This window comes from Poromitra crassiceps, assembly GCF_964638095.1.
Source record: "Poromitra crassiceps genome assembly, chromosome: 4".
NCBI lineage: Eukaryota > Metazoa > Chordata > Actinopteri > Beryciformes > Melamphaidae > Poromitra > Poromitra crassiceps.
The window spans coordinates 62,607,129-62,630,447 of record NC_139626.1 but is presented as its reverse complement, the minus strand read 5'-3'; the positions used below and the strand labels follow the sequence as shown (position 1 = coordinate 62,630,447).

At 45.8% G+C, this 23,319-nt stretch overlaps 2 protein-coding genes across 2 annotated transcripts in view; both read right to left on the bottom strand.

Moving 5' to 3' along the window:
- Window positions 1-23,319, bottom strand: part of kif16ba (kinesin family member 16Ba) — a 97,705-nt gene that overhangs the window by 4,711 nt on the left and 69,675 nt on the right. Inside the window, exons 23-28 of the mRNA XM_083636018.1 lie at window positions 22,575-22,885; window positions 20,722-20,874; window positions 14,772-14,874; window positions 9,402-9,449; window positions 9,044-9,094; window positions 4,352-4,474 (exon numbers count right to left, since the gene is read on the bottom strand). Coding sequence (XP_083492144.1) covers window positions 4,352-4,474; window positions 9,044-9,094; window positions 9,402-9,449; window positions 14,772-14,874; window positions 20,722-20,874; window positions 22,575-22,885 — 789 coding nt within the window. The remainder of the gene's footprint in view (window positions 1-4,351; window positions 4,475-9,043; window positions 9,095-9,401; window positions 9,450-14,771; window positions 14,875-20,721; window positions 20,875-22,574; window positions 22,886-23,319) is intronic.
- Window positions 5,840-8,965, bottom strand: LOC310774929 (uncharacterized protein; the record flags this gene model as incomplete). The annotated part of the gene is made up of 2 exons (XM_083635019.1): window positions 5,840-7,849; window positions 8,948-8,965. The coding sequence occupies 2 exons, from the start codon at window positions 8,963-8,965 to the stop codon at window positions 5,840-5,842; spliced, it is 2,028 nt and encodes a 675-aa protein (XP_083491145.1).

Here is a 23,319-nt window from a genome sequence, read left to right as displayed (position 1 = left end):
TTTTTCTGTTGTGTGGAGATTTGAAACTATCTCTTCTCTTTTTACACCTCCTAGAGGTGGTTTTAGACCAAGAGATAGTGGGTTTGAGCTGTATGAAAATTGGTCCAGCTTCAGACTGAATATAGTTGAATTTGATTCTATCCAGGATGTAGATTAGATTGTCTAGTCTAACGTAACCATAGATAATGTGCTACAGGATTTTAAATAGAGAAAAATAGCTAAATTAGCTGACCCAAATTATAGGAGTTAAAATAGGAATTTAAATGTGTCAAGCTGGTAATATTAGCAAATGTATTGACAGTTGTTTTGGTAGATAGAGAAGTTAATAGATGACTAGTATTCTCTGAGGGTTAGTGCATGTGCTGAAGTGCCACGTCACGTGATGTGGACCACAGAGGGGGAGAAAACACGCCTACCATAAGAGTGACAGAAGGAGAGATCGCCTAACTACCAATGTCCGCCCAGCAGTGAAGGGTGTCACCAGATGGAGGAGGAGCTTTCGGGGAGAGACCAGCCCATACCAGAAGACAACGCCCCCAAGGAAATGCACTTTATAAGCCCACGCACAAGAGAATGAATGGGTCGGTTTTCAAATGTCTCTTTCTTGATCTGCTACATATCAGCTGTTAGGAAAGACCACTGGAAATCCACCCGGAGATCTCTGAGGGGTAATTTGTATCACTTGACTCGCTCTGTATCATGATTTATGCAATATTCTCTATATAAAATAATGTTCTAAATATCAGAATTGCTTGTCATATTGGTTTTTCATATATCTGGAATAATTGGACACGCTGGAAAGGTATTAACATATGTCAACACCTTCTGACCGGTGCGGGCAGTTCTGTCTAGGTTGGACCAGCACCGAAAAATCCTTTCCTAACATATCTCAGAAACGCTTTGACGGAATTGCTTCGAATTTGGCTCAAATGTCCACTTGGACTGAAGGATGAACTGATTAGATTTTGGTGGTCAAAGGTCAAAGTTCAAGGTCACTGTCCATCTGTTCAATCAAGAAAGGGGGCAGGGATTGATAAAAAGGGAGATACCTAGGAAGGCCGTAGGGAGTTGGCTGCATTCAAGTGGGTAGGGAGGTGGTGAGGGAAAGGGGCGGGGCTAGGGAAAAGAGGTCACGTGGAGGCTGGGTTTACCCAGGCTAGACTCATGGCGCATTCCTTTATCGCAAAATAACTGGGATGTGGAGGCTAAATGACGTCACATTCGTTTTGTTAGCGTTCCATTTTCAGAAAACTTGAGCTGGGAAGTTCACTCTTCATTGGTCAAATCCAGTCGCTAGCCAGGCTAGCCATTGTTAGCAATAACAGTTGATAACACGGCATTTCGCGGCATTTTGCGCATACAAACACTGCAGCCTCATGTCCACACAGATAGATGTTATGCAGTGCTGTGTGTACAGCTGATTTAATGAGACACTAGTCTCGCTAGCCAGCCTCTCTTCCTTTCCGTCAGAGAGTCTGGCGCTGTGGAAACAGGCAACAGGGATCAGCCCGCCCCTGCTCTAAAGCTGCTCTCCCATTCGAGCGGCTGTTTCGGTGGCAGCAGGATATCCGCTCCCCCGCTTGCAAGCTCTGTCACGCTCTGTTCATTGCCTCCGACCATGTCAATCAGAGCGGCTTCCGCTCCCATGTGTGTCGCTGTAATGCTCCCGCCGAACGCTAACTAGCTAGCGTAGAAAGCTAACGGCAGAAACCTACAGGCTAAAGGCCCAATTATACTCCATTTTCATCCGTAAATAAGGGCGTCCGTTTCGAACGGTGTAATCGTCACTGCCCACATACTTCCATGCGTCTTTCACGTTGGTATCATGTTAAGCAATACATCCACCAGTGGGCAGTAGAGAGTCAAATGCATGAGTGTGTGTGTGGTTTTCCTCCGTTGCATGCGTATCCGTAAGCTTTCAGATGACGGACAGAAAACGGACGAAATGAACGCAGAGTACGGACAGAAGGCTCTGTCCGTCTCCGTCTCCATCTTTAACGTTGAGTATAATTGGGCCTTAACTCGTTGCTACACGCTGAAAATGGCAAGTTTGAAGAAAATTTGGATTGTGCAATAAAGAAGGCCTGCTCTGTACAAGTTCCACCCCGAAACTATTTTCCAAGGGCACTAACGCTAAGCACCGCCCAAGACGAGGCTGATTGGTTAACCCAAACAGCATTTTTTTCCGCAATCCCACAATGGAAACCTGCGACGCCAGACTCTCTGACGGAAAGGAAGAGAGGCTGGCTAGCGAGACTAATGAGACACAAACAAAACAGAAGTGCTAAACAACATTACTACGATTATAACTACTGTTGTTGCGCGGCGCAGCCATCTTGGATTTTTTAGGTCGGGGCTGCTGAGGCTCCTACGAGTTTGGAATGGGAAATCCCAGCTCTGGTGACGTCACCGTCCCAGCTCATGACCTTTGAAGTCGTAAGATTACCAGTTCCCAGTTATAAAGGAATGCACGAGTGACTGGGAGGATGTGGGTGGTGGGAGGGGGTGTGGGGCTCAAGGAAGGGGGGCAGGGCTGGGGAAAAGGGGCTGTAGCAGAGCCGTGTATATAGAAGAGTCGCGACATCTCCATTCACTCCAATGGACCAGTTTTTTGCTCTCAAGAGTTCCAGGAAGTAAGATCGTGGATTAAAACTCTCGTAACGGGAAAGCCCCGTCTTTTATTGTCACACGAACACCACAACACATGCATGCGGCCACAACACACTCATGCTGACGGTGGCCGGTGAAAAGTGTCCTCTGCATTTAACCCATCCAGGCATGTCCTTTCCTCCGGGGGGCAGGCCAGGAGCAGTGGTCGCTTTCTCGTACAGCGCCCGGGGACCAACTTCGGGTGTTGTCGTCACTGGTCGGATGACGATGACGATCTGATCTTCTGCATGTTTTTAGTGGGGGGGTTATATACGGAGGAACCCCCTGGCGGAGCACGGGGAGAACATGCAAACTCCGCACAACCAGAAAGGCCCTTACGACGAGATACCCCACCTGGGCAGTAGGCACTGAGGATATGGGGGGGGGAACACAACCACAGCGCCCACAGTGTCCCAGGTGAGAATCGAACTCAGGACCTTCTGACTGTGAGGCGACAGCTCTACCACTGAGCCACCGTGCCCCCGTGGATTAAGCAGCACTGTCGAGTTGCAGCAAAATGGACAGTTTGTGTTGTACGTTGAAAGTTTTCTTTTTTTCTAGAATCAAATTGCACATTATCAGCTTTATTTTAGCATTCAAAAGTAGCGCGAGACTCTTTCCTGGCTGTTCATTGGCTAATGAGTCACGCATTTTGGTCCTCCGCTGACGCCACTCTCTCTCTAGAGTACACTAGGCTGTAGCTCGGGATATGAAGGTCCTAGAGAGTCGGGATTTGAGGGGTGGTTTGGGGGTCTAGGGGGATGTGGGTGGTGGGAGGGGCATGATCAGTAAGGGGGAGGGGCTAAGGATAATGGGCCATAGCTAGGGATAGGAAGGTTGTAGAGAATCAGGGTTCAAGGGGTGGGTAGAGAGAGTGGATAGGGGGCTCTGGGTGGTGGGAAAGACTGTGGTGAAGGGGGCGAGCTAGGGGACAGGGGCCATAGCTAGGGATAGGAAGGTCGCAGAGTCAGGATTCGAGGGATGGGTAGGGGGAGTGGTGGGGGGATGTGGGTGGTTTTGGGGTAGGACCATTTTCCATGTTGAAAATGATTAGCTGTGTTGTTGAGGTGCTCCCAAACATTGCCTAAAGTGCCATAAGGCTGAATGGCCACACCACTGAGCTGTGGGCTTCAAGGTATTTGTGCTTGTATGAGTCTGGACAGACATGGATGTAGACTGCTCACTTGTTGGTGGAGGCATACAACAGCGATGCAGTATTTCATTTTTTTTTAATTAACCTTCATTTATACAGGGAGAGTCTCACTGAGAGCAATGCTCTCTTTTTCAGGAGCGCCCTGTTCACATTCACACACACATTCACACCCAGAAGCTGACCAGTACAACCACAGTCTGATCTGCTAATGGCCACTGAGCACAAGCAACTGGGAAAGGGCACCTCAGTGGTGGTAATGAAGGAGGAGGGGCAAGCACTTCTTTATCAAACGCCCCCCAGACGACCTTCCGGTCTTAAGCTGACTTCTCTAACCTTTAGGCCACTGTGTGTCAGTCTGTCCGTATGCAGTTTGTTATGTCTTTTCTACCTTCATATTGGCATCAGATTAGATCCCAAGATAGATATGAACAGAAGGCCATGAGCAGATCAGAGAGACAAGCAGATGAGATGATAAAGAGCTACTAGGTGGCAGATCATCAAATCAGGAATAGACTGTGGCTGCAAAAAACTACAAGTCACAGAACGCACCTTGACCTGGAACTCAAAGTGCTCGTCCTTGCCCTGCCCTCGCAGGACGTAACGAGGAATGCTAATCTTGACCGGGTCCTGGAGGCAGTCGGAGCTCTTCCCCAGAGGAACAGAGACCAGACGCTGCACAGCCCAACGGCGGACAAACAAACAGGAGAAGCAAAGGACAGACATATGGAAAGGAAAGTATTGGTCCAGAAACAAACAATTAGAGTAACTGTCACAAATTAAATTGAACATTGACTTTAGAAGAATTTGAGAATGCTTCACTGTTTGGAGATGAAATTTGACAAAATACGATTCTAGTACAATATTTATTGTTTACATAATTCAATTCAAACATATTTTCAATACAAACATAATTCAAACATATTTTCATACAATATAAATCATAAAGCACATGAAATAGTCTATCTTCAAATATATATATATATTAATCATACAGTATTTCCTTTGTAATCACATCACGAGAAATCTATCGTACATGAAAGTATAGATCAGCACAATTAAGTGACATTAATATTCTCCCTTTCATCAAAACATTGTGTAAGACCAATAATATTAAACAATAACGAACACGGCAGCATGACTCATTTCACAGGAAGGCCTCTAGACTGTCAAACACACAGAAATACAGGGAAAATGTGTTCACCACCATTCAATGCATTCTTCAATGGTGACGATATACTGAGTAACAACTGATACAGATGACAACAGGTTACAGCTCACAAGTGATGAAGTTGCCCGTATTTTCTCATCTCAAAGACAAATGATCTTTTAGATTTTGTTTACAAGAAAAACATCCTACATTGCAGAATGACACAATTACATGTGAACAGCACAATTAAAAGCAACATAAAATGTAAAAAATATGTTCTTTAAAAACAATTTGCTGTCTTTGTCTATAACATGGAAACAGATCACCTCATCATAGAACATTTGATGGCTGACAAAAACAAGATGTTGGGCGTTTTTCCACAGATATTCGATTCAATGCAACCATTTTGCTAGTTGATCAAGAGGTTTCATTTTCAAACACCATCTCAGAATTTATTTTCTCCATGGCCAGAACACACTGCAAGATTTTTTTTTTGAAGACTCTTTGACTCCTTGATAATGTATCTTTTTTGTGGAGAAAATGAAGCAAAAAAAGAAGATCAACATTCACCCTCAGTCCCTCTAGAAATTCAGATTTATTTATTTGGTCAATGCTTGATTTTGTAGCGGCTTTTCTCAAAAATTGCAATGCAATTTACGAAGTTTTATTTGAATTTTAAGCGGGAACATTGCGGGAACTGCCAAAAATGTTTGCCATTTTTGCTGAGAAATCGTGGGAATTTTGAAAAAATTGCAAGCCCTCTCAAATATTGCAGAAATTGTTTGATTATGTGCATTAATTATTGCGATCACAAAATGGTAATTTCCTGGAGGAACTGGGTACTGGGTAGTGAATGATTAGGGTGAAATCAGGCCATAGGATGTGTGGAATCAGGAACACAGATGGTGAATCACGGTCACAGCTTCCTGGGTGCAGCCAAAAGATAACTTCCAGCAGTCAGAAAGGGACGGCGCCTCAGCAGAGTCTCTCCTGGACTCCACCTTCTGACTCTGACTGGCCTGAAGGTCGTGAGCTGTAAACACCATTTCCACCACCAAGCAACCGTCTCTCTGCCTCACAAGCAGGCATCCCATGTCTGAACGTCTGCGGAGCTCGAGTCCCTGGAACTGCGGGTGGATGGGAACCAAGCTGGAGCCGCGCGGTACGGGGTGAAACACGCCGTCCTCCCGGAGAAGAGCCACGTGAGTGTCTGTCAGGAGGAACTGGCAGATGGCGTCCTGATGCAGGCTGGTGGAGTTCTCCAGCTTGACGCTGGTGTAGAGGAGAGGACAGATGTTGGCCAGGGAGGATCGGCCCGGTCCCTCCATGTTCCCATGTATGATGTACAGCAGGTCGGCAAGGACCCTCTTGAATCTGGAGGTGACCTGAACACCGTTCTCCAGCGGGACGTCCGGCACGTTGGCTGTCCAATCCAGGGAGAGGCACATGAGGTCTTTGTGGAGCAATGGATGTTCTTCGGTACCTTCAGAAAACTTTCCAGGAGAGAGAACCTTCAGTAAAGCTTTGCAGAACTCCTGGGTGAGCTCTTTGCTGTGGGTGAAGATGGCCAAGATGGCGTCCTTAGTGCAGCCGATGAGGCGGACATGCTGCCCTGCTAAGCTAATCTGGATCTCCTTGACCTCCGCGAGACAAAAATGGTGAAAAATAGCTAAGTTTTCATTGGGATCATCGGAATCCATGGCAGTGGAGACTACAAATATGTCCTTCTCTAACAAAAGCAAGCACCCAGGTTGTGGGATTGGATGTTTACAATTTGCAGTTTTGAGCCAGTAGATGCTCAATAGCTTGTTGCCTTGAGTTTGCGGAACCAGTCTCTCCAACATGTCCAACATCTTCTGGGGGGAGAGAGACTGCAGCTCAGAGAGGGCTGGAGGGAGCTGCACCAGCCTCTGACTAAACACTTGAGGACTTGTGGTTCTGTGAGATGACACTGACCCCTCGGGCCACCCTGAGCTGCCTGGTGTCACAGACAGGCTGCCCGCCCGAGGACAAGTGAAGGAGCAATCTCCAGACAGGTCCACCAAACGGACTTTGTTTTCTACGGGACACGGGTCTGGCAAAGGCTCGGGCTGCACTGGCTGAATTAAAGGAAGATCTTTTGACATCGTGGTGATGTACTCAGACAAGATCATCTTCATTTCGTCTACTCGTACGTTCTGAATGATTTCCCGTGTGCTCTGCAGCCGTCTGCCGGCATCTCTGTAGGCCTCAGACAGCTTTCCAGCGAAATATCCGAGCACATAGCTCTTTGTGGCCTCCAGTTTCTCGGTTACGGCATCGGTCTGTGCACTGACTGGCTCTTGTTTTATTTGGCTATTTAGCGATTGCTTTGAATTCTGCATGGAACTGAGGAGGCCACTGACAAAGATCTGCAACTTTGATGCTTGATTATTGGACACTTCTGCCTCTTTTATATTCTCAGCATCACATGGTCGGCGTTTGACTTCCTCCTTTGAGTAGGAATAAGAGCGTCCATTCACCAGCAACTCTTTCCCACTCTGTGTGAACTGGCTTTCAACCTTGTTATCGTCGTCAGAGCTGCGTCTTTCGCCGGTGATATTTTCGTTGACGTCAAAGCTGCTCTTGGTATTATCCTCACGTCTGACGTCACAACTACCCCGCTCTCCCCTCGCTTGGCTCACTTCTCCTGGCTGCATCTTTAGTCTTTGTAACTCGTATTCTCCATCGCTGTAAAGCATTTCCTCTTTTTCAAACAAGCCTCTGGGGGTCACTTCTAGTCCGTCGTGTGCGTGCAGCTTTAGGAGGCTGCTCTGTGCTTCTTCTGAAGGCTTTTCCTGGCCGTTGTGGGGGGCGTTGTGAGGGGCGCTTGCCTCGAGCCCCGGAGCGAGCAGGATGCTAGGCCACAACCCGCAGCCTCTCTGTGTGCACAAGGGGGGAGTCCATGACTACAACTTCAGAGGTGAAGGCTCTTTGAATTATCGTCCATAATCCACCCCAGTATGAATTAAATTCCTCCATCACCAGGTGTAGAAGAAGTGAATGGTCAGTGATTAGAATTAACAGAACGGTGCAAAGAAATTTCACATGCAAATTAGGATGCAAAGTACACAAAAAACAACGGCAATAAAACTACTAAACTTCCTTTTAAAAATGTAAAGACCTCGGTCAAACAACAAATTAATTCTTATTATAACCTAAGCATTATAACCTTCTTGTTGGACCAGATGGATGGAGTTTACAGTATCAAGACAATTCCGTTAGTATCAGGGAAGTTCTCGATCACAGAGAAACAAACTAATTTAAATTGCAAATACGTTCCTGAGCTTTATAGACGGTTTTCACAGAATTGCTAGAGAACCGTTTGGAACCCTATTTCCTGTCAGTTATTTGCCTAGCAAACACTGCAACAGGAAGTAAGCTGGGGGCAATTTAGAATGTTTATGTTGTCAAGTTGAAACCGGCATCTATACATTCAAGTTTTATACAAATGTATAAAACTCCATCCATCTTACATTCAAGTAGACAAAAAGAAAAGAAAATTATATACTGTACTTTGTTTGAAATAAAGGATTGTGAGTTGAGATATTTTATTTTTGATTGATCATTTGATTTAGTTGTTTGTTACTTTCCATGCATCAATTTGCAAACATCCTGCATAGATAATTCAAAGGACACAAGGAGAAGTTTTGGTTTGGCTGGAAGATCCAAAGTTGTCAAATTGCCAAGACTGACACATACAGAGAGAGAGAGGGAGAGAGAGAGACACTGTGTGTGTGTGTGTGTGTGTGTGTGTTTGGCAACCCTGGATATTCAAAATGGAAGCCGATTCACTATTTCCTTGGAACTGAGTTTAAAGTGCAACTAAACCCAACTCTGTGTAAAGTCTGACATCTAGTGGTGACATGCTACTGAAGACAGTCTGCTATTGATCTTTGGTACCAGGTGATGTCACCAGAATTAGAATTACACAGAGTTGACTTTGAGTTGACTTTAATGTATTTAATTTTTCAAATTACTTGAGGAATCGCCCTCATGCGTACAAGATGGCACTTTTTATATGATCATTAAGAAATTAAGAGTTATCCCAAAGCCCAACATGAAACCAGTCTTACCTCATATTTAAGCTTCCTTGGATTTAAATGGTTGTGCAGCTTTTCATCATCCTGAAAAGAGTAAAAGTTAGCATCAGTATCATCTCAGTTAGTATTGTGCAACGTTAAATTACAGGAAAAATATTCTGAATCTGGCAAATAAAAAATAATAATCACAAGCAGGGGGGTGAAAAATCTGAAATGGTGTCTTGACAGGATGAAGGAAGAAAACCAGGTGGAGAAACAGGCAAATCAGGAGATCAAGCTACTGGTGGAAGTGTGATAGAGTCGATCCATAACCATTGGGAGAAGCGTGCAAATTGCAGGTGTTTGTGAAAAGAGTCACATGAAACACAAGAGCTGTGAGACCTGGTCTTACCTCGTCTGTTAATCTAACAGAACTACAGTCGCTAACCTGGTCCTCCTCCTGCGGGTTAAAGAACTACATATCAGTTCTGCACAGGAAACTAACCTGTTCACTCAGCAGCTGACCAATTCAAAAATGCATCATCCCAAACACAAATCTGAAGAGTTGAAATGAACCTCCAGATGATCGGTGGTTTACTGCCACAAATCAGTGGCTGGCGGAGTCGAAAAACCGAAATAATAATTAACACATTGACTGCCAGCCCTTTTTTCAATGCTGTAGGTAGGTTCTGCCAGTTTTTTTTTTTGAGGATTCTGGCTCATTTTACAAGAGCCGAGGATTCTTTTCTGTTAAGACTTCGTGAACACCAATCATCTAAAAAGAACTAATAGAATGTGTGCTTTCTCTGTCTAAAAGAGTTAGTTTGTAGAGTTAGTAGTTATGTAGATATTAGCCGTTGAGTACAGCATGGTTTCAGAGATTTTCTGAGAGTTTTGAGATAAATGGATTTTTAGAACCACCTCACGTGCCTGTGATTATGGGTGCCCTTGGGCAAGTCTGTATACTGTATTGTGTTTGTGTGCGTGTGTGCGTGTGTGTGTGTGTGTGTGTGTGTGTGTGTGTGTGTGTGTCCTTCAAACTCCTCCCTTCGTAGGTGTGGCTTTGCAGTGTTTTGTCACAGGCGAGTTTCTGTTGCCTCACAGATCCCAAAGAAAGAGAAGGGAATCGCAGGAGCAGGGAAGAGGAGAGGAGAGGCGAGGGGGGGGGGGGTTAGACACGGGAGAGAAATTCCTTCGCGATCCCCTTCTTCCAATCTTGAGGCGTACTCGCTCCCGCTGCTGCTGCTCGTCTGTGCTGCTGCTGCTGGCGGCTCTCGGGCAGTCTGAATTACTGTAAAACGGGCTCGTTCGTTTCTTGAGGTGTCGGCTGAGAGCTTTGAAGAAGCTTTTGCGATTCTGGTCTTATTTATGCTCAAAGGTACTCGAGTGTGTGTGTGTGCGCGCGCGTGCGCGTGTGTGTGTGTGTGTGTGTGTGTGTGTGTGTGTGTGAAATCGAAAGCGTTTTGGCCCAGCTATTTCCTTGAAAATTAGAATGGCTTTCTCCCGCGGACCCGCGGCTGTGCTTTCTCTCTGTCTGGAGAGCACTGTCGCCACCTAGCTGGTCGGTAAAATAGATTATACACATTCTCTTCCTCCAATTCTGGTATAGGAGACGTAAAAGGGGTTGATCGATGTCCCACCGTCAAAAAAAAAAAATGTTTATGTAAGCCGAGATATCTCGTCCTTGGCACTCAACGGTTGGATCATGTAAGCCGAGATATCTCGTCCTTGGCACTCAACGTGTTAAAGGCAACAATAGCACACACCAGGAAAGGAGTTTGTCTGTGGTGCAACTCTGCTTTGTTAATAGTAGGGCTGCCACTAACAATTATTTTCATAATCGATTAATCTGTAGATTATTTTCTCCATTAATCGATTAGTTGTCTGGTCTATACATTGTCAGAAAATGGTAGCAAATGACGATCAGTGTTTCCCAAAGTCCAAGATGACGCCCTCAAATGTCTTGTTTTGTCCACAACTAAAGAACGAGTAAAGAAACCAGAAAATATTCAGATTTAAGAAGCTGGAATCAGAGAATTTAGACCTTTTCTCTTAAAATTGTACTCAAAACGATTAATCGATTATCAAAATAGTTGTAGATTAATTTTCTGTCGATTGACTAATCGATTAATCGTGGCAGCTCTAGTTAATAGTAGACACCAGCTGATTCAATTCAAAGTTTCTCACCGTCTTCACTATTCCATGCCTAAGTTACACAAGTTCTTCCCTTCTATCTCACCAGTGTGTGACAGGTGTCAAGTGTCAGAGGGCACACTATCTCATGCCTTCTGGTTCTGCCCTTCACTAACGGGATTCTGGGAAAAAATATTTGATTGGTACTCTAAGGCCTACAAAATAACCCTCCAGCCGGAGGTAGAACTCACCATCTTTGGCTGCTCGGAGTCCTCTCTGAACTTCCCTACAGCTGTGCAAGTCTCTAACACAAGGGACTACTGTTGCCAAAAAACTAATTCTGAAGGAATGGGAGTCCCCATCTTCACCTTCTTTTCAATTGTGGTTGATGGACATGACTTCTGTTATACAGATGGAGAGACTTAGGTTCCTGAGGACCAACTCACTTAAGAGGGTTTCAGTCTGGGCCTACCTCGATGAGGTTCATAATGTTCCTTACAAGCACATAAACACAGTGTGGTTAGTAGCACCACATTGTAATGTTTAATGTCGAATGATGTATCCATTGTTTGTTTTTTCTTTTCTTTGCTCTGAGCCTGTTCTGTCCTGTTTGTGTATTGTAAAAAAAATATATATATACATAACATACAAATATACATTAAATTGTCACTTTATTAGGTACACCTAATAGCTGTTGCTGCAGCCCATTTCATCATAAGAGCCAAAAGCCAACGTTTGTGGCCTTTCTGCTAGCTTGAACTAACCCGCCAGATGACCGCCCCATCTGGCGCACTCAGGTTAAGCTTGAACCAGACTGCCCGTTCTCCTCTAGTCTCTCACACTATATTATGTATTGCTGCGCTCTGTCTGAAATTAGTCTGTGCCGCTTCACAGCCTGCTGTTTTGAGGGCGGGTCTAGGGGTCAAAATTGACTGACAGGTCGTAGCACCAATGAGAGAGCGGTTCGTTTTCAAAAATCAACAGTCAGGTTGGGCGGGCGCGCCTGATCGCTAAAGTCATTACTGATCAGTGGGTTCAGGATTCCGAACCCACCGATCACTGAACCCACCAATCACTGGCCAGGATTCCGACACCAGTTTGGAGCGAGGAGTGTCCCACACCCAGAGGGAGATCTGCAGCGTGCAGTAACCTAGTGTATCAGCTACAGGCTACAGGGCAGGTGTCTTAGAGCAGGACCTCCTGGACTCTGCAGGCTACAGGGCAGGTGCCTTAGAGCAGGACCTCCTGGACACTGCAGGCTACAGGACAGGTGGCTTAGAGCAGGGCCTCCAGGACACTGCAGGCTACAGGGCAGGTGCCTTAGAGCAGGACCTCCACACTGCAGGCTACAGGGCAGGTGCCTTAGAGCAGGACCTCCACACTGCAGGCTACAGGGCAGGTGCCTTGGAGCAGGACCTCCATGACACTGCAGGTGCCTTAGAGCAGGACCTCCATGACACTGCAGGTGCCTTAGAGCAGGACCTCCTGGACACTGCAGGCTACAGGGCAGGTGCCTTAGAGCAGGACCTCCACACTGCAGGCTACAGGGCAGGTGCCTTAGAGCAGGACCTCCACACTGCAGGCTACAGGGCAGGTGCCTTAGAGCAGGACCTCCACACTGCAGGCTACAGGGCAGGTGCCTTAGAGCAGGACCTCCACACTGCAGGCTACAGGGCAGGTGCCTTAGAGCAGGACCTCCATGACACTGCAGGTGCCTTAGAGCAGGACCTCCATGACACTGCAGGTGCCTTAGAGCAGGACCTCCTGGACACTGCAGGCTACAGGGCAGGTGCCTTAGAGCAGGACCTCCAGGACTCTGCAGGCTACAGGGCAGGTGCCTTAGAGCAGGACCTCCAGGACTCTGCAGGTGCCTTAGAGCAGGACCTCCAGGACACTGCAGGTGGCTTAGAGCAGGACCTCCTGGTCGGAGTGAGTCGCTCAGTGTAAACTGCTCTGAAGCACACCAGCTTAATGCCTAAAACGTAAATGCAACTTGCATGCAGTTGTAGAGAAAACAGTTAGTTATGTGTTGACTTGACACGTTCAGCTATGAACCTTTCTGCCTCCTGAGTTCTATCAACACATGGAAAAGTAATATGATACACGTCCACACATCTGGGTCTCATCTATCAAACTGTGCGTAGGATCCCTACTGAGGAATAACTAAAAGACCTGGTGTATCTTGACCTGGAGTCTAATTTACCAATATTATTGGATATTATTGGTAAATGAGACCCCAGGTTAAGATGCTGAATGGAGAGAATCAGCAGACAGTTGATCAAACTGACAAGCTAATTAATGCAGGGGTTCCCAACCTTTTTTGGCTTGTGACCCCACTTTGATGTCACACAATTCTAGGGACCCCAGACATTCTGCTACATCAGTGACATCATCAGTGATGTCACATTTAACAGTATGCTGACCTTTTCCTCAGAATTCTGACTTTAATCTTTTAATCTAACCTTTTCCCCTCAGAATCCTGGCTTTATTTTTCAGAATGCTGCATTCATTAATACATATTAATTCATCATTAGCTGGGTTTCCATCCAAATGTATGGCAACTTTTAATCGAATTTTCAGAAAGTCGGCAAAATAAAATGCGAAACAATGCGCGTTTCCATCCACTGCTATTTTGCGAATTATAGAGCTGTCAATCACCTCGTGTTTGAGGCTGTCTTAGCTGCTGATCAGCTGCTAGACCTGATATACAGCTCTGTTAAACCCATCTAACGTTATTCATTTAAAGTTTCTTGATGATCTACAAGTAGACAAAGGTACCATAACGCCATTTCTGGATTACCAGGTGCGACTCGGCAAACTAACGTTATAATCCCGGTGCCATGCAGTCCCCATAATCCCAACCCGATCTCCCAAAAAATTGTAAAATAGCGTGGACCAACGTTGCTATGTTACAATTTCGACTCAGAAATTGTAAAATTCTAATCCACGGAGCAGATAGTAAGTGAATACAATTCCATTCAAATCTAGAAGTGTCGCCTTAAAGTTAATATCCCAGTCTTCTTCTGTTTACCACAGCGGGTATTGTGCTGCGCGTACCATTATTTACCGTGTGTAGCCCTATTGTGTGGAGGCTACACACGGCATGTCATGTTTTGCAGCGATCAAGGCAAACTGTGTTGTTTTTTAATGGAGAGACAACGGAATATCGCTTAAACTGTTTCCACCTCACGTTTCGCATTTTCCTTTTATCGATACACCCAACTTTTTCTCCTCCCTCAAGCGTGAAAACTTTTTTGCGATATTTGGAGGTTTTTGCGAATTAGGCAGCGTTTCCACTCAGTTTTTTTATGCACAAATTGAAATTTCGCATCAAAACAGGTGGATGGAAACCCGACTAGTGTTACTATCCCTTGTAGAAAACTCAGAACTAAAAAAAAAAAAAAAAAAAATCACAAATTGCCCTAATCCTAATTTTTTAATCCTATTCTTCAAATTGTGTGTGGTGTGTTAAAAAAATACAAATAGAAATAAAAGATAAAAAAAAAAATTCAGGCAATCCCATTTGAATTCCAGGCGACCTGGGAGTCGCGAGCCCAAGGTTGGGAAGCAGTGAGCTAATGGAACTTGTCAGGTTGAAGCAGGTCGCTGCTGGGTGGATTGAACAGCAGGTAATGTGACTGACCCTCACCTTGAGCGACTCAGAGGACAGAGAGAGCTCCAGGTTGCTGGCGTTGAAGAGATTGAGCTTGCGTAACCTTCTCTGGACCTCCTCCTCAATGTAAGCACTGATCCTGATGGAAAATGTGAGGAGACAAAAGAACCAGATGAATAAGATAAATAAACCCAATCCACCATGTTGATCAGCAGAACTGCTTAGAACAAAACCAGTATTTAGAGGCACCTAGAGACACACATATGCGCGCACACACACACACACACGCGCACACACACACACACACACACACACACACACACACACACACACACACACACACACACACACACACACACACAGAGGATATAGATTATAAAACAATGGCTCCAAAATAGACGTACATTTGAAGTCTTGCTTGCCAGCCTATACATTCAGGCGGTGTCTTGTCATAGACACATGGTCAATGGGTCAGCATGGGGTAAATCCTCCCATTCTGCATAGTTAGCATTTAGCTGCTAGCGCAGCCCAGGCAGACAGGATCGGGGATTCCACCAAGGCACATCTGAACAGACGTCTATGTACCTGCTCTTGAATCACCAATCCTGTAGTATAGAGCCACAGCACCTTCGCTGGTGAGTCAGCCCATTGAGATATATGGCGTTTTCCCCCCACCATCCTACCATTCGTCCTACTGACACAACGATACCAGAAGTAACGTGTTGTGGGTGTTCCCACTAGGGTTGTCAATCGATAAAAGTCAATACAAAAAATTTAAACAGATACAATACTCATTTGCAACAGGTATCGATAGTATCGATAAGTATCAATACTAAAAAAATTAAATGGCTACAATACTCATTTGCACCTGTATCAATATCAGCAGTGATTTATCTGAATGAAAAATCAAACATACCACTGATTCCTCCCTCCCTGTCATTGGTGGGTATCTTTTGCTTCTACAAGTTCAAAGTATTCTGATATTGCTGTGTTATGATAGGCTGATGACTAGAGCAGGTGTAATCTGTTGTGTTATGATAGGCTGATGACTAGAGCAGGGGTAATCTGTTGTGTTATGATAGGCTGATGACTAGAGCAGGGGTAATCTGCTGTGTTGTGATAGGCTGATGACTAGAGCAGGGCTAATCTGCTGTGTTGTGATAGGCTGATGACTACAGTAGAGCAGGGGTAATCTGCTGTGTAAAGTCAAAGTTTTTAATGAGTTTTATCAGGTCTAGATTATGGAGAAGCGTGCATCTGTCCGTCCATCTGTCTTTGTTCATTTTTGAAGCCTCTGGATGTGTCGTCATCCCGCCGCGTGGTATCGAAAATGGTATCGAGTATCTATATTTTCCTGGGTATCTGTATCGAAGTAGAAATTCTAGTATCGTGACATCCCTAGTTCCCACCCTGTATCTAATTATTTCGTGCTGTACCAGCGCAGGAGAGGGTCTGGCTCAACTCACTCTCATTCTGGTATACCTTTACAACCATCCACTGAAAGTACCAAGCACAAACCAAACCTTCATAAATAAATTGTCATTTTCAGCATGTACCTTGCTAGCTAGCATTGTTGTTGTTGTTTCACAGCAATGGCGGCGGCATTTGAGTGGTAACACGCAGGGAGCGGAAAGGGATGATCAGAGCCAATGGCAGAGCTTATAGAAAATTTCAAAATTCTATTGTTCTATTCAATAGCACCTAGGACTGGGTGATATGGTTGAAGTAATCATATTACAATAATACTGTAGGGGATCCTTCAACCCATTTTGATCATGATATGGCTTATGTAGACAAAACCACTTTAAATAATCAAAATGAACTGCTGTTAGTATGATTCCTGTTAACAAAAGTCTAAAATTTGCTTGTCATCATCAGTGACAACAGAATTGTGTAACATGATATCATCACAATATGCTTCCAAAGAAACATGATACACGATATTGAATTATTGCCCTATTAACTCATTGAGTGCCAATGACGACTTTAGTCGTCAATTCATTTAGTGACGTAGAGTGCCATTGACGACTAAAGTCGTCAATTGCGTTTTTTGACGGGGGGATGTCGATCTAAGCCTCTTACATCGCGTCTTACAATATGGGAGCTATTGAATGTGTCTAACCTATTTTACAGAACCCTTAGGTGGCGACAGTGCTCTCCAGATTACAGAAATGTCAGGAATACAGCCTGAAAAAGCCGTGATCAAAGCGAAACCGCTCATGCTGCAGCCCAGAGCCATGTAGATTGCTCTGGCTGCTGCTTGACGGTGCCTGCCAACAGCAATCAATCCGCGCACACAACTGAGCTCCTCTGCCTCTGTCTGTCTGTCTGCATATAGTTTCTCCACACGATTACCCACCAGAAAGGCAGCACCCGACCCCGAAGGGCCAAACCTTTACCTGCAGTCCCGTTTGGCATTTCCTTGTCGCGCTGTGAGCTGTCGCAGCGCTGTCGTGCTGTGAGCCGCTGTGAGCCGCACCGCCCGCAAAAACGGAGGCTCCGAAAATAGACTGGGTGCGTGTGGGGAGGAGTTTGCAGCTGAGTGGGGGAGAGGGGGGTGGGGCACGCAGGCTCCACAGAACTACACCAGGTCACTACATCAGAAAATATTAGCTAGAGTCAGTGAATGTGCTTGAAATGCTGCATTTCAGATGATTTCACAAAAGGCTGAATATCTCAGCTTCTAGATAGAAATGCATGTTTTTGCTGTTTTTGACCTATCTTCTCCGGTTGATAACTAAAGAACGGAAAATGGTATCAATAAACTTTTTTTTGCTGATGATACAATAGAGTCTCCTTGTTCTTTTTGCGTGTTCGGTGTTTACATAGTAATATCACACAATATTCTGTGGGCCTCGAGAAATCACTGAAAACGCTCTGAAACTCTGGCACTGGGAGCGTCCGTTCTCCAAAAGTGGCTGGCACTCAATGAGTTAATACATTTAATAGACCCCCATCTGACAATAGTTCTATTCTTATTGCCTTATTTCCTAGAATCCCTTCAAGCACTCGTAGGGCTCTCCAGATCGCACTTTGGAAGTGCTGTGTTGTATTATAATAAGAAATGTGTTAAATTATAATAAGAAATGTGTTACATTATAATAAGAAATGGGTTATATTATAATAAGAAATGTGTTACATTATAATAAGAAATTAAACCAATAAATTCCCGTGGGGGAACTGTGCTGTTGCAGCATCAAATAATAAATAAGAAAAAAAGTATGGTAAAACACAACAGAAATAATATAGCAAATGTAAACATACTCAAGTCCCCCTCCAGTGTATTCTTTCGTTTTTAAGGTATTTCATGTGTTGCTGGGTGGGTTTTGCCTTGGTTTGGTTTGGCTGGTGTGTTAACTCATTGAGTGCCATGGACGAGTATGTTCGTCAATTGGTTCAGTAACGTAGAGTGCCAAGGACGAGTATGTTCGTCAATTGCGTTTTTTGACGGTAGGACGTGCATCAAAGCCAGATCCATCTCTTGTGAAAGTATGGTGGCTGTTGAATGTGTAAAACCTATTTTAGGGACCCATTAGGTGGCGACAGTGCTCTCCAGATTAGAGAAAGGCGAGAAAAAAAGAGAGAAGAAGTCATGGGGAAACGGAAATCGCATCGATATGCATGAAGCATAACGTTAGCTGTGCCTGTGAACAGCAGTCATCTGCTGCCACAATTGAGCCCCATCCGTGTCCGCTGCGATAGCCCATCCATATGATTTAGTTGCCGACACCAGCGTCTTTCTGAAAAGTTACATTATTCTCAGCTGGGAGCCGGCGACACGCTGTAAAAAAGCGGGGGGATGCAGCGCACTTTTCAGTGCAGAGCAAACTCAGAGCAAACCGCAGCAGAGACACTCCTCCCACCACGGAGGAGGAGGAGGAGGGGGGTGGGGCACGCAGGGCACTACAGCATACAACCATTGACAGTACACACAGACCCAGGCAGCAGCAGGCTCGATGCATAGAGAGCAAACAAGCTAGAATAGGCTATCTGATGCCCACCAGCAGTAAATCAAGACCAGCAAGAAGGTGTAGGGTCTGCGCACGCAGGGGCCAGCGCTGCTGGTTGCAGCTAAAAAATATTATTTGGCCAAACAAAATTCCTTTGTTATCACTCTTTTATTGAAGGAAATTATTTTTGAGGTGTCATTATATCAGAAAATATTAGCTTCAGAGTCAATGATGTGCTTGAAATGCTTCCTTTCACAAAAGGCTGAATATCTCAGATTCTAAATTGAAACGTGTCTTTTTGCTCAAAACAACCTATCTTCTCCGGCTCATAACTAAAGAACGGAAAATGGTATCAATAAACCTTTTTTTGCAGATGATAGAAGAGAGTCTCATCGTTCTTTGTGCGTGTTCACATAGTAATATCACACAATATTCTGTGGGCCTCGAGAAATCACTGAAAACGCTCTGAAACTCTGGCACTGGGAGCGTCCGTTCTCCAAAAGTGGCTGGCACTCAATGAGTTAATAATAAGCAATATTTTGGATTCTAAAATCATGTTTGTTGTTGTTGTTGTTGTTGTTGGGTTAGGGAGATATGACCTGAAACACTATGGATGCCCACTTCCGTTTTTATCACAGACAAAGAGTTTACTGAAGACAAGAGGTGACGCTGTTCTGCTTCTTTTACAACAGCGCCTGCAGTCATTATGTTGCAGTGGAACAAACTATTAGGCTCGGGTTCTCGATTTAAGCTCTTTGGCACAAATGCCATGCGTTGATACAGCGCGTGTATACATATATATACATATATACATTACATGTATATATTACATATATATATGTAATGTATATATGTATATATATGTATACATGTGCACATGTACATTTTCATAGAACATCAACGGTTATGTAAGTAGGAACAACTGACTGGAGGCTTTAAGATAGAAGAAGACATTTCTGGGAGTAAAACAAAGCAAAAAATAATAATGTGAAGCAGCTGCAGAATGAAATGAAATACCGGTAAGTAATAAAAAGTAAGATTTTTTTAATATACACATATACAGGGCTTAAAATTCACTTTGCAAACTAGGGGGGAATTCCCCCCTTATGTTCTTCAGATAGGGGGGATTTATAAATTTGGGGGGGATCTAAAGACTTTGGGGGGGGGATCTATAGACTTTGGGGCGAGACACTAATGCAAGTTCCCAGTAAAAGTGCAAATACTCAACTAAAAATAGACTCAGGTAGAAGTTGAAGTAGGGGTTCAAATCCTTTAGCCTACTCAACTCATATTATAAAAGTACATAGTTACAGAATATTAAGCAGCTGAATTCACTATGTAATTCACAAATTGAGCAGCTCATTTCACCCTCCTTTTGCTCAAGCCTCAAGCCATGGAAATAGTATGTACCATTTGCTGAAACGTATCTTTAGGTTTGATCTTTTTCGTCTTTACATTATGGGTGCTGCGTGTAACGTCGTTCTCGTTCTCTGGATCATCAACAACGTCGACATCACTGGCACTCGACATCGGGAGAATTAACGTTATTAATGTCATTGTCACTATCGATTTCTTCATCGTCAATAACGTAAACATCACGGACACTGACGTTACTCTGTTACGTTAACGTTACCACTAGAAGTGCCTTGTTGTTCGACCGTTTGTTTTTTCTGAGCGGGTCCCCCTTCTGACGACGTAATCTTCCTTTTTAGCCAGCGATCAATCACATTTGCAAGCAGCTGTCTGTATCCACGAGAAACCAGCAAAGGAGCGTTGATGTCGAGAGAGAGAGAGAGGACTGAGTGGACAGAGCTAGCGTGCTAATGTTTGTTGTCAACTGGCCAAGGAAGTGAAATTTGGCCAGTCGTTTGAATGCAGCAACGTTCCGCACAAACACAGATCGGTCCACACAAATACTCCCCTTTTATAAATTGAAAATATGCAGGAATTCGGGAAAATATGCGGGATTCCCGCAATCCTGTGCCGAATTTTAAGCCCTGATATATACACACAGGTATATAATTGAGTGATTGTACCTGTCGTCAGAGAGTGGCAGCACTGTGGTCAGGCTGGGGCTGATGGGGGAGCTGGTGCGACTGGTCTTGTCGTCGTTGCTGACAGAGTGAGTCCTGGAGTGGCTCTCCCCCTCGCTGATCCTCTGCCTCAACTTCTGGATCTCCCGCTCCACTCTGCAGGCACACAACAAGCCCCGCCCCCGAGCCACAGACGTGTTAGACCAGTGTCTCCCCACCCAGGTCACAGACGTGTTAGACCAGTGTCTCCCCACCCAGGTCACAGACATGTTAGACCAGTGTCTCCCCACCCAGGCCACAGACGTGTTAGACCAGTGTCTCCCCACCCAGGCCACAGACGTGTTAGACTAGTGTCTCCCCAGCTAAGGTCACAGACGTGTTAGACCAGTGTCTCCCCAGCTAAGGTCACAGACGTGTTAGACCAGTGTCTCCCCAGCTAAGGTCACAGACGTGTTAGACCAGTGTCTCCCCACCCAGGTCACAGACATGTTAGACCAGTGTCTCCCCACCCAGGCCACAGACGTGTTAGACCAGTGTCTCCCCACCCAGGTCACAGACATGTTAGACCAGTGTCTCCCCACCCAGGTCACAGACATGTTAGACCAGTGTCTCCCCACCCAGGTCACAGACGTGTTAGACCAGTGTCTCCCCAGCTAAGGTCACAGACGTGTTAGACCAGTGTCTCCCCAGCTAAGGTCACAGACGTGTTAGACCAGTGTCTCCCCACATGAGCCACAGACGTATTAGACCAGTGTCTCCCCACCCAGGTCACAGACGTGTTAGACCAGTGTCTCCCCACCCAGGTCACAGACGTGTTAGACCAGTGTCTCCCCAGCTAAGGTCACAGACGTGTTAGACCAGTGTCTCCCCACCCAGGCCACAGACGTGTTAGACCAGTGTCTCCCCACCCAGGCCACAGACGTGTTAGACCAGTGTCTCCCCAGCTAAGGTCACAGACGTGTTAGACCAGTGTCTCCCCACCCAGGCCACAGACGTGTTAGACCAGTGTCTCCCCACCCAGGTCACAGACGTGTTAGACCAGTGTCTCCCCAGCTAAGGTCACAGACGTGTTAGACCAGTGTCTCCCCACCCAGGTCACAGACATGTTAGACCAGTGTCTCCCCACCCAGGCCACAGACGTGTTAGACCAGTGTCTCCCCAGCTAAGGTCACAGACGTGTTAGACCAGTGTCTCCCCACCCAGGCCACAGACGTGTTAGACCAGTGTCTCCCCACCCGAGCCACAGACGTGTTAGACCAGTGTCTCCCCAGCTAAGGTCACAGACGTGTTAGACCAGTGTCTCCCCACCCAGGTCACAGACGTGTTAGACCAGTGTCTCCCCACCCAGGCCACAGACATGTTAGACCAGTGTCTCCCCACCCAGGCCACAGACGTGTTAGACCAGTGTCTCCCCACATGAGCCACAGACGTATTAGACCAGTGTCTCCCCACCCAGGTCACAGACGTGTTAGACCAGTGTCTCCCCACCCAGGCCACAGACATGTTAGACCAGTGTCTCCCCACCCGAGCCACAGACGTGTTAGACCAGTGTCTCCCCACCTGAGCCACAGACGTGTTAGACCAGTGTCTCCCCACCTGAGCCACAGACGCATTAGACCAGTGTCTGCAACCGGGCTACAGACGCGTTAGACCAGTGTCTCCCCAGTGGTCGACGAGATTCATGTTGGTCGAACAATCGCTGGTGTTAATAATTTTATATGAGAAATTCCATTTCTGTCTGCTGTCATTTTTTGTTTGTTTGCTCTGTGTTGTGTTAGTTGTTGTTATGTTTGAAAAAACGCAATAAAACATATATTTTTTTTTTTATCTTTGGTAGAGCAAAGAAGTGATCTGACCTTTCCTGGTCCAGGTCAGCTCCAGACCTCGAGGAGTTTTTGCATCTCTGCTCGCGGGACTCGGACTCCAGGGAGACGCTGCGCCTCAGGGCCGAGTGCCTCCTCTCCAGCCGGGACACCGCCTGCTCCATGGCCTCCCGCTGCTGCTTCTCCTGGGACTCCAGGATCTCCTTCTCCTTCCTCCGCACCTTCTGCTCCTGCCGCGCCACGTTGGCCGTGAACTCGTAGGTCTCCTGGAGCTGCTGCAGCTGCTGAGCACCCAGGCTGTGCAGGCTCAGCTTCTCCTCCCTCTCCTCCAACTCTTTCTCCACCTGCAGGGTATAAGCAGGAATCCTCAAGTTAATTTCAAGACATTTTAAGAATTTTTTTAAGACTGCTGCTGCTTCTCCTGGGACTCCAGGATCTCCTATATATCAAGGGGCAGTGGTGGCCCAATGGTTAGAGAAGCGAGCTTGTGACCGGAAGGTCGTCGGTTCAATCCCCGGGACCGGCAGGATAAATCTGGGTGGGGAAAGTGAAAAGGCAGCGCTTGCCCCTCCCTCATTACCACCACCGAGGTGCCCTTGAGCAAGGCCCTTAACACCAACTGCTCCAGTGGAGCTGATCAGTGGCCAGCAGATCAGAATGTGGTTGTACTGGTCAGCTTCCAGGTGTGTGTGTGAATGTGAACAGGGCTCTACTGAAAAAGAGAGCATTGCTCTCAGTGAGACTCCCCCTGTATAAATAAAGGTAAAATAAAAAAAAT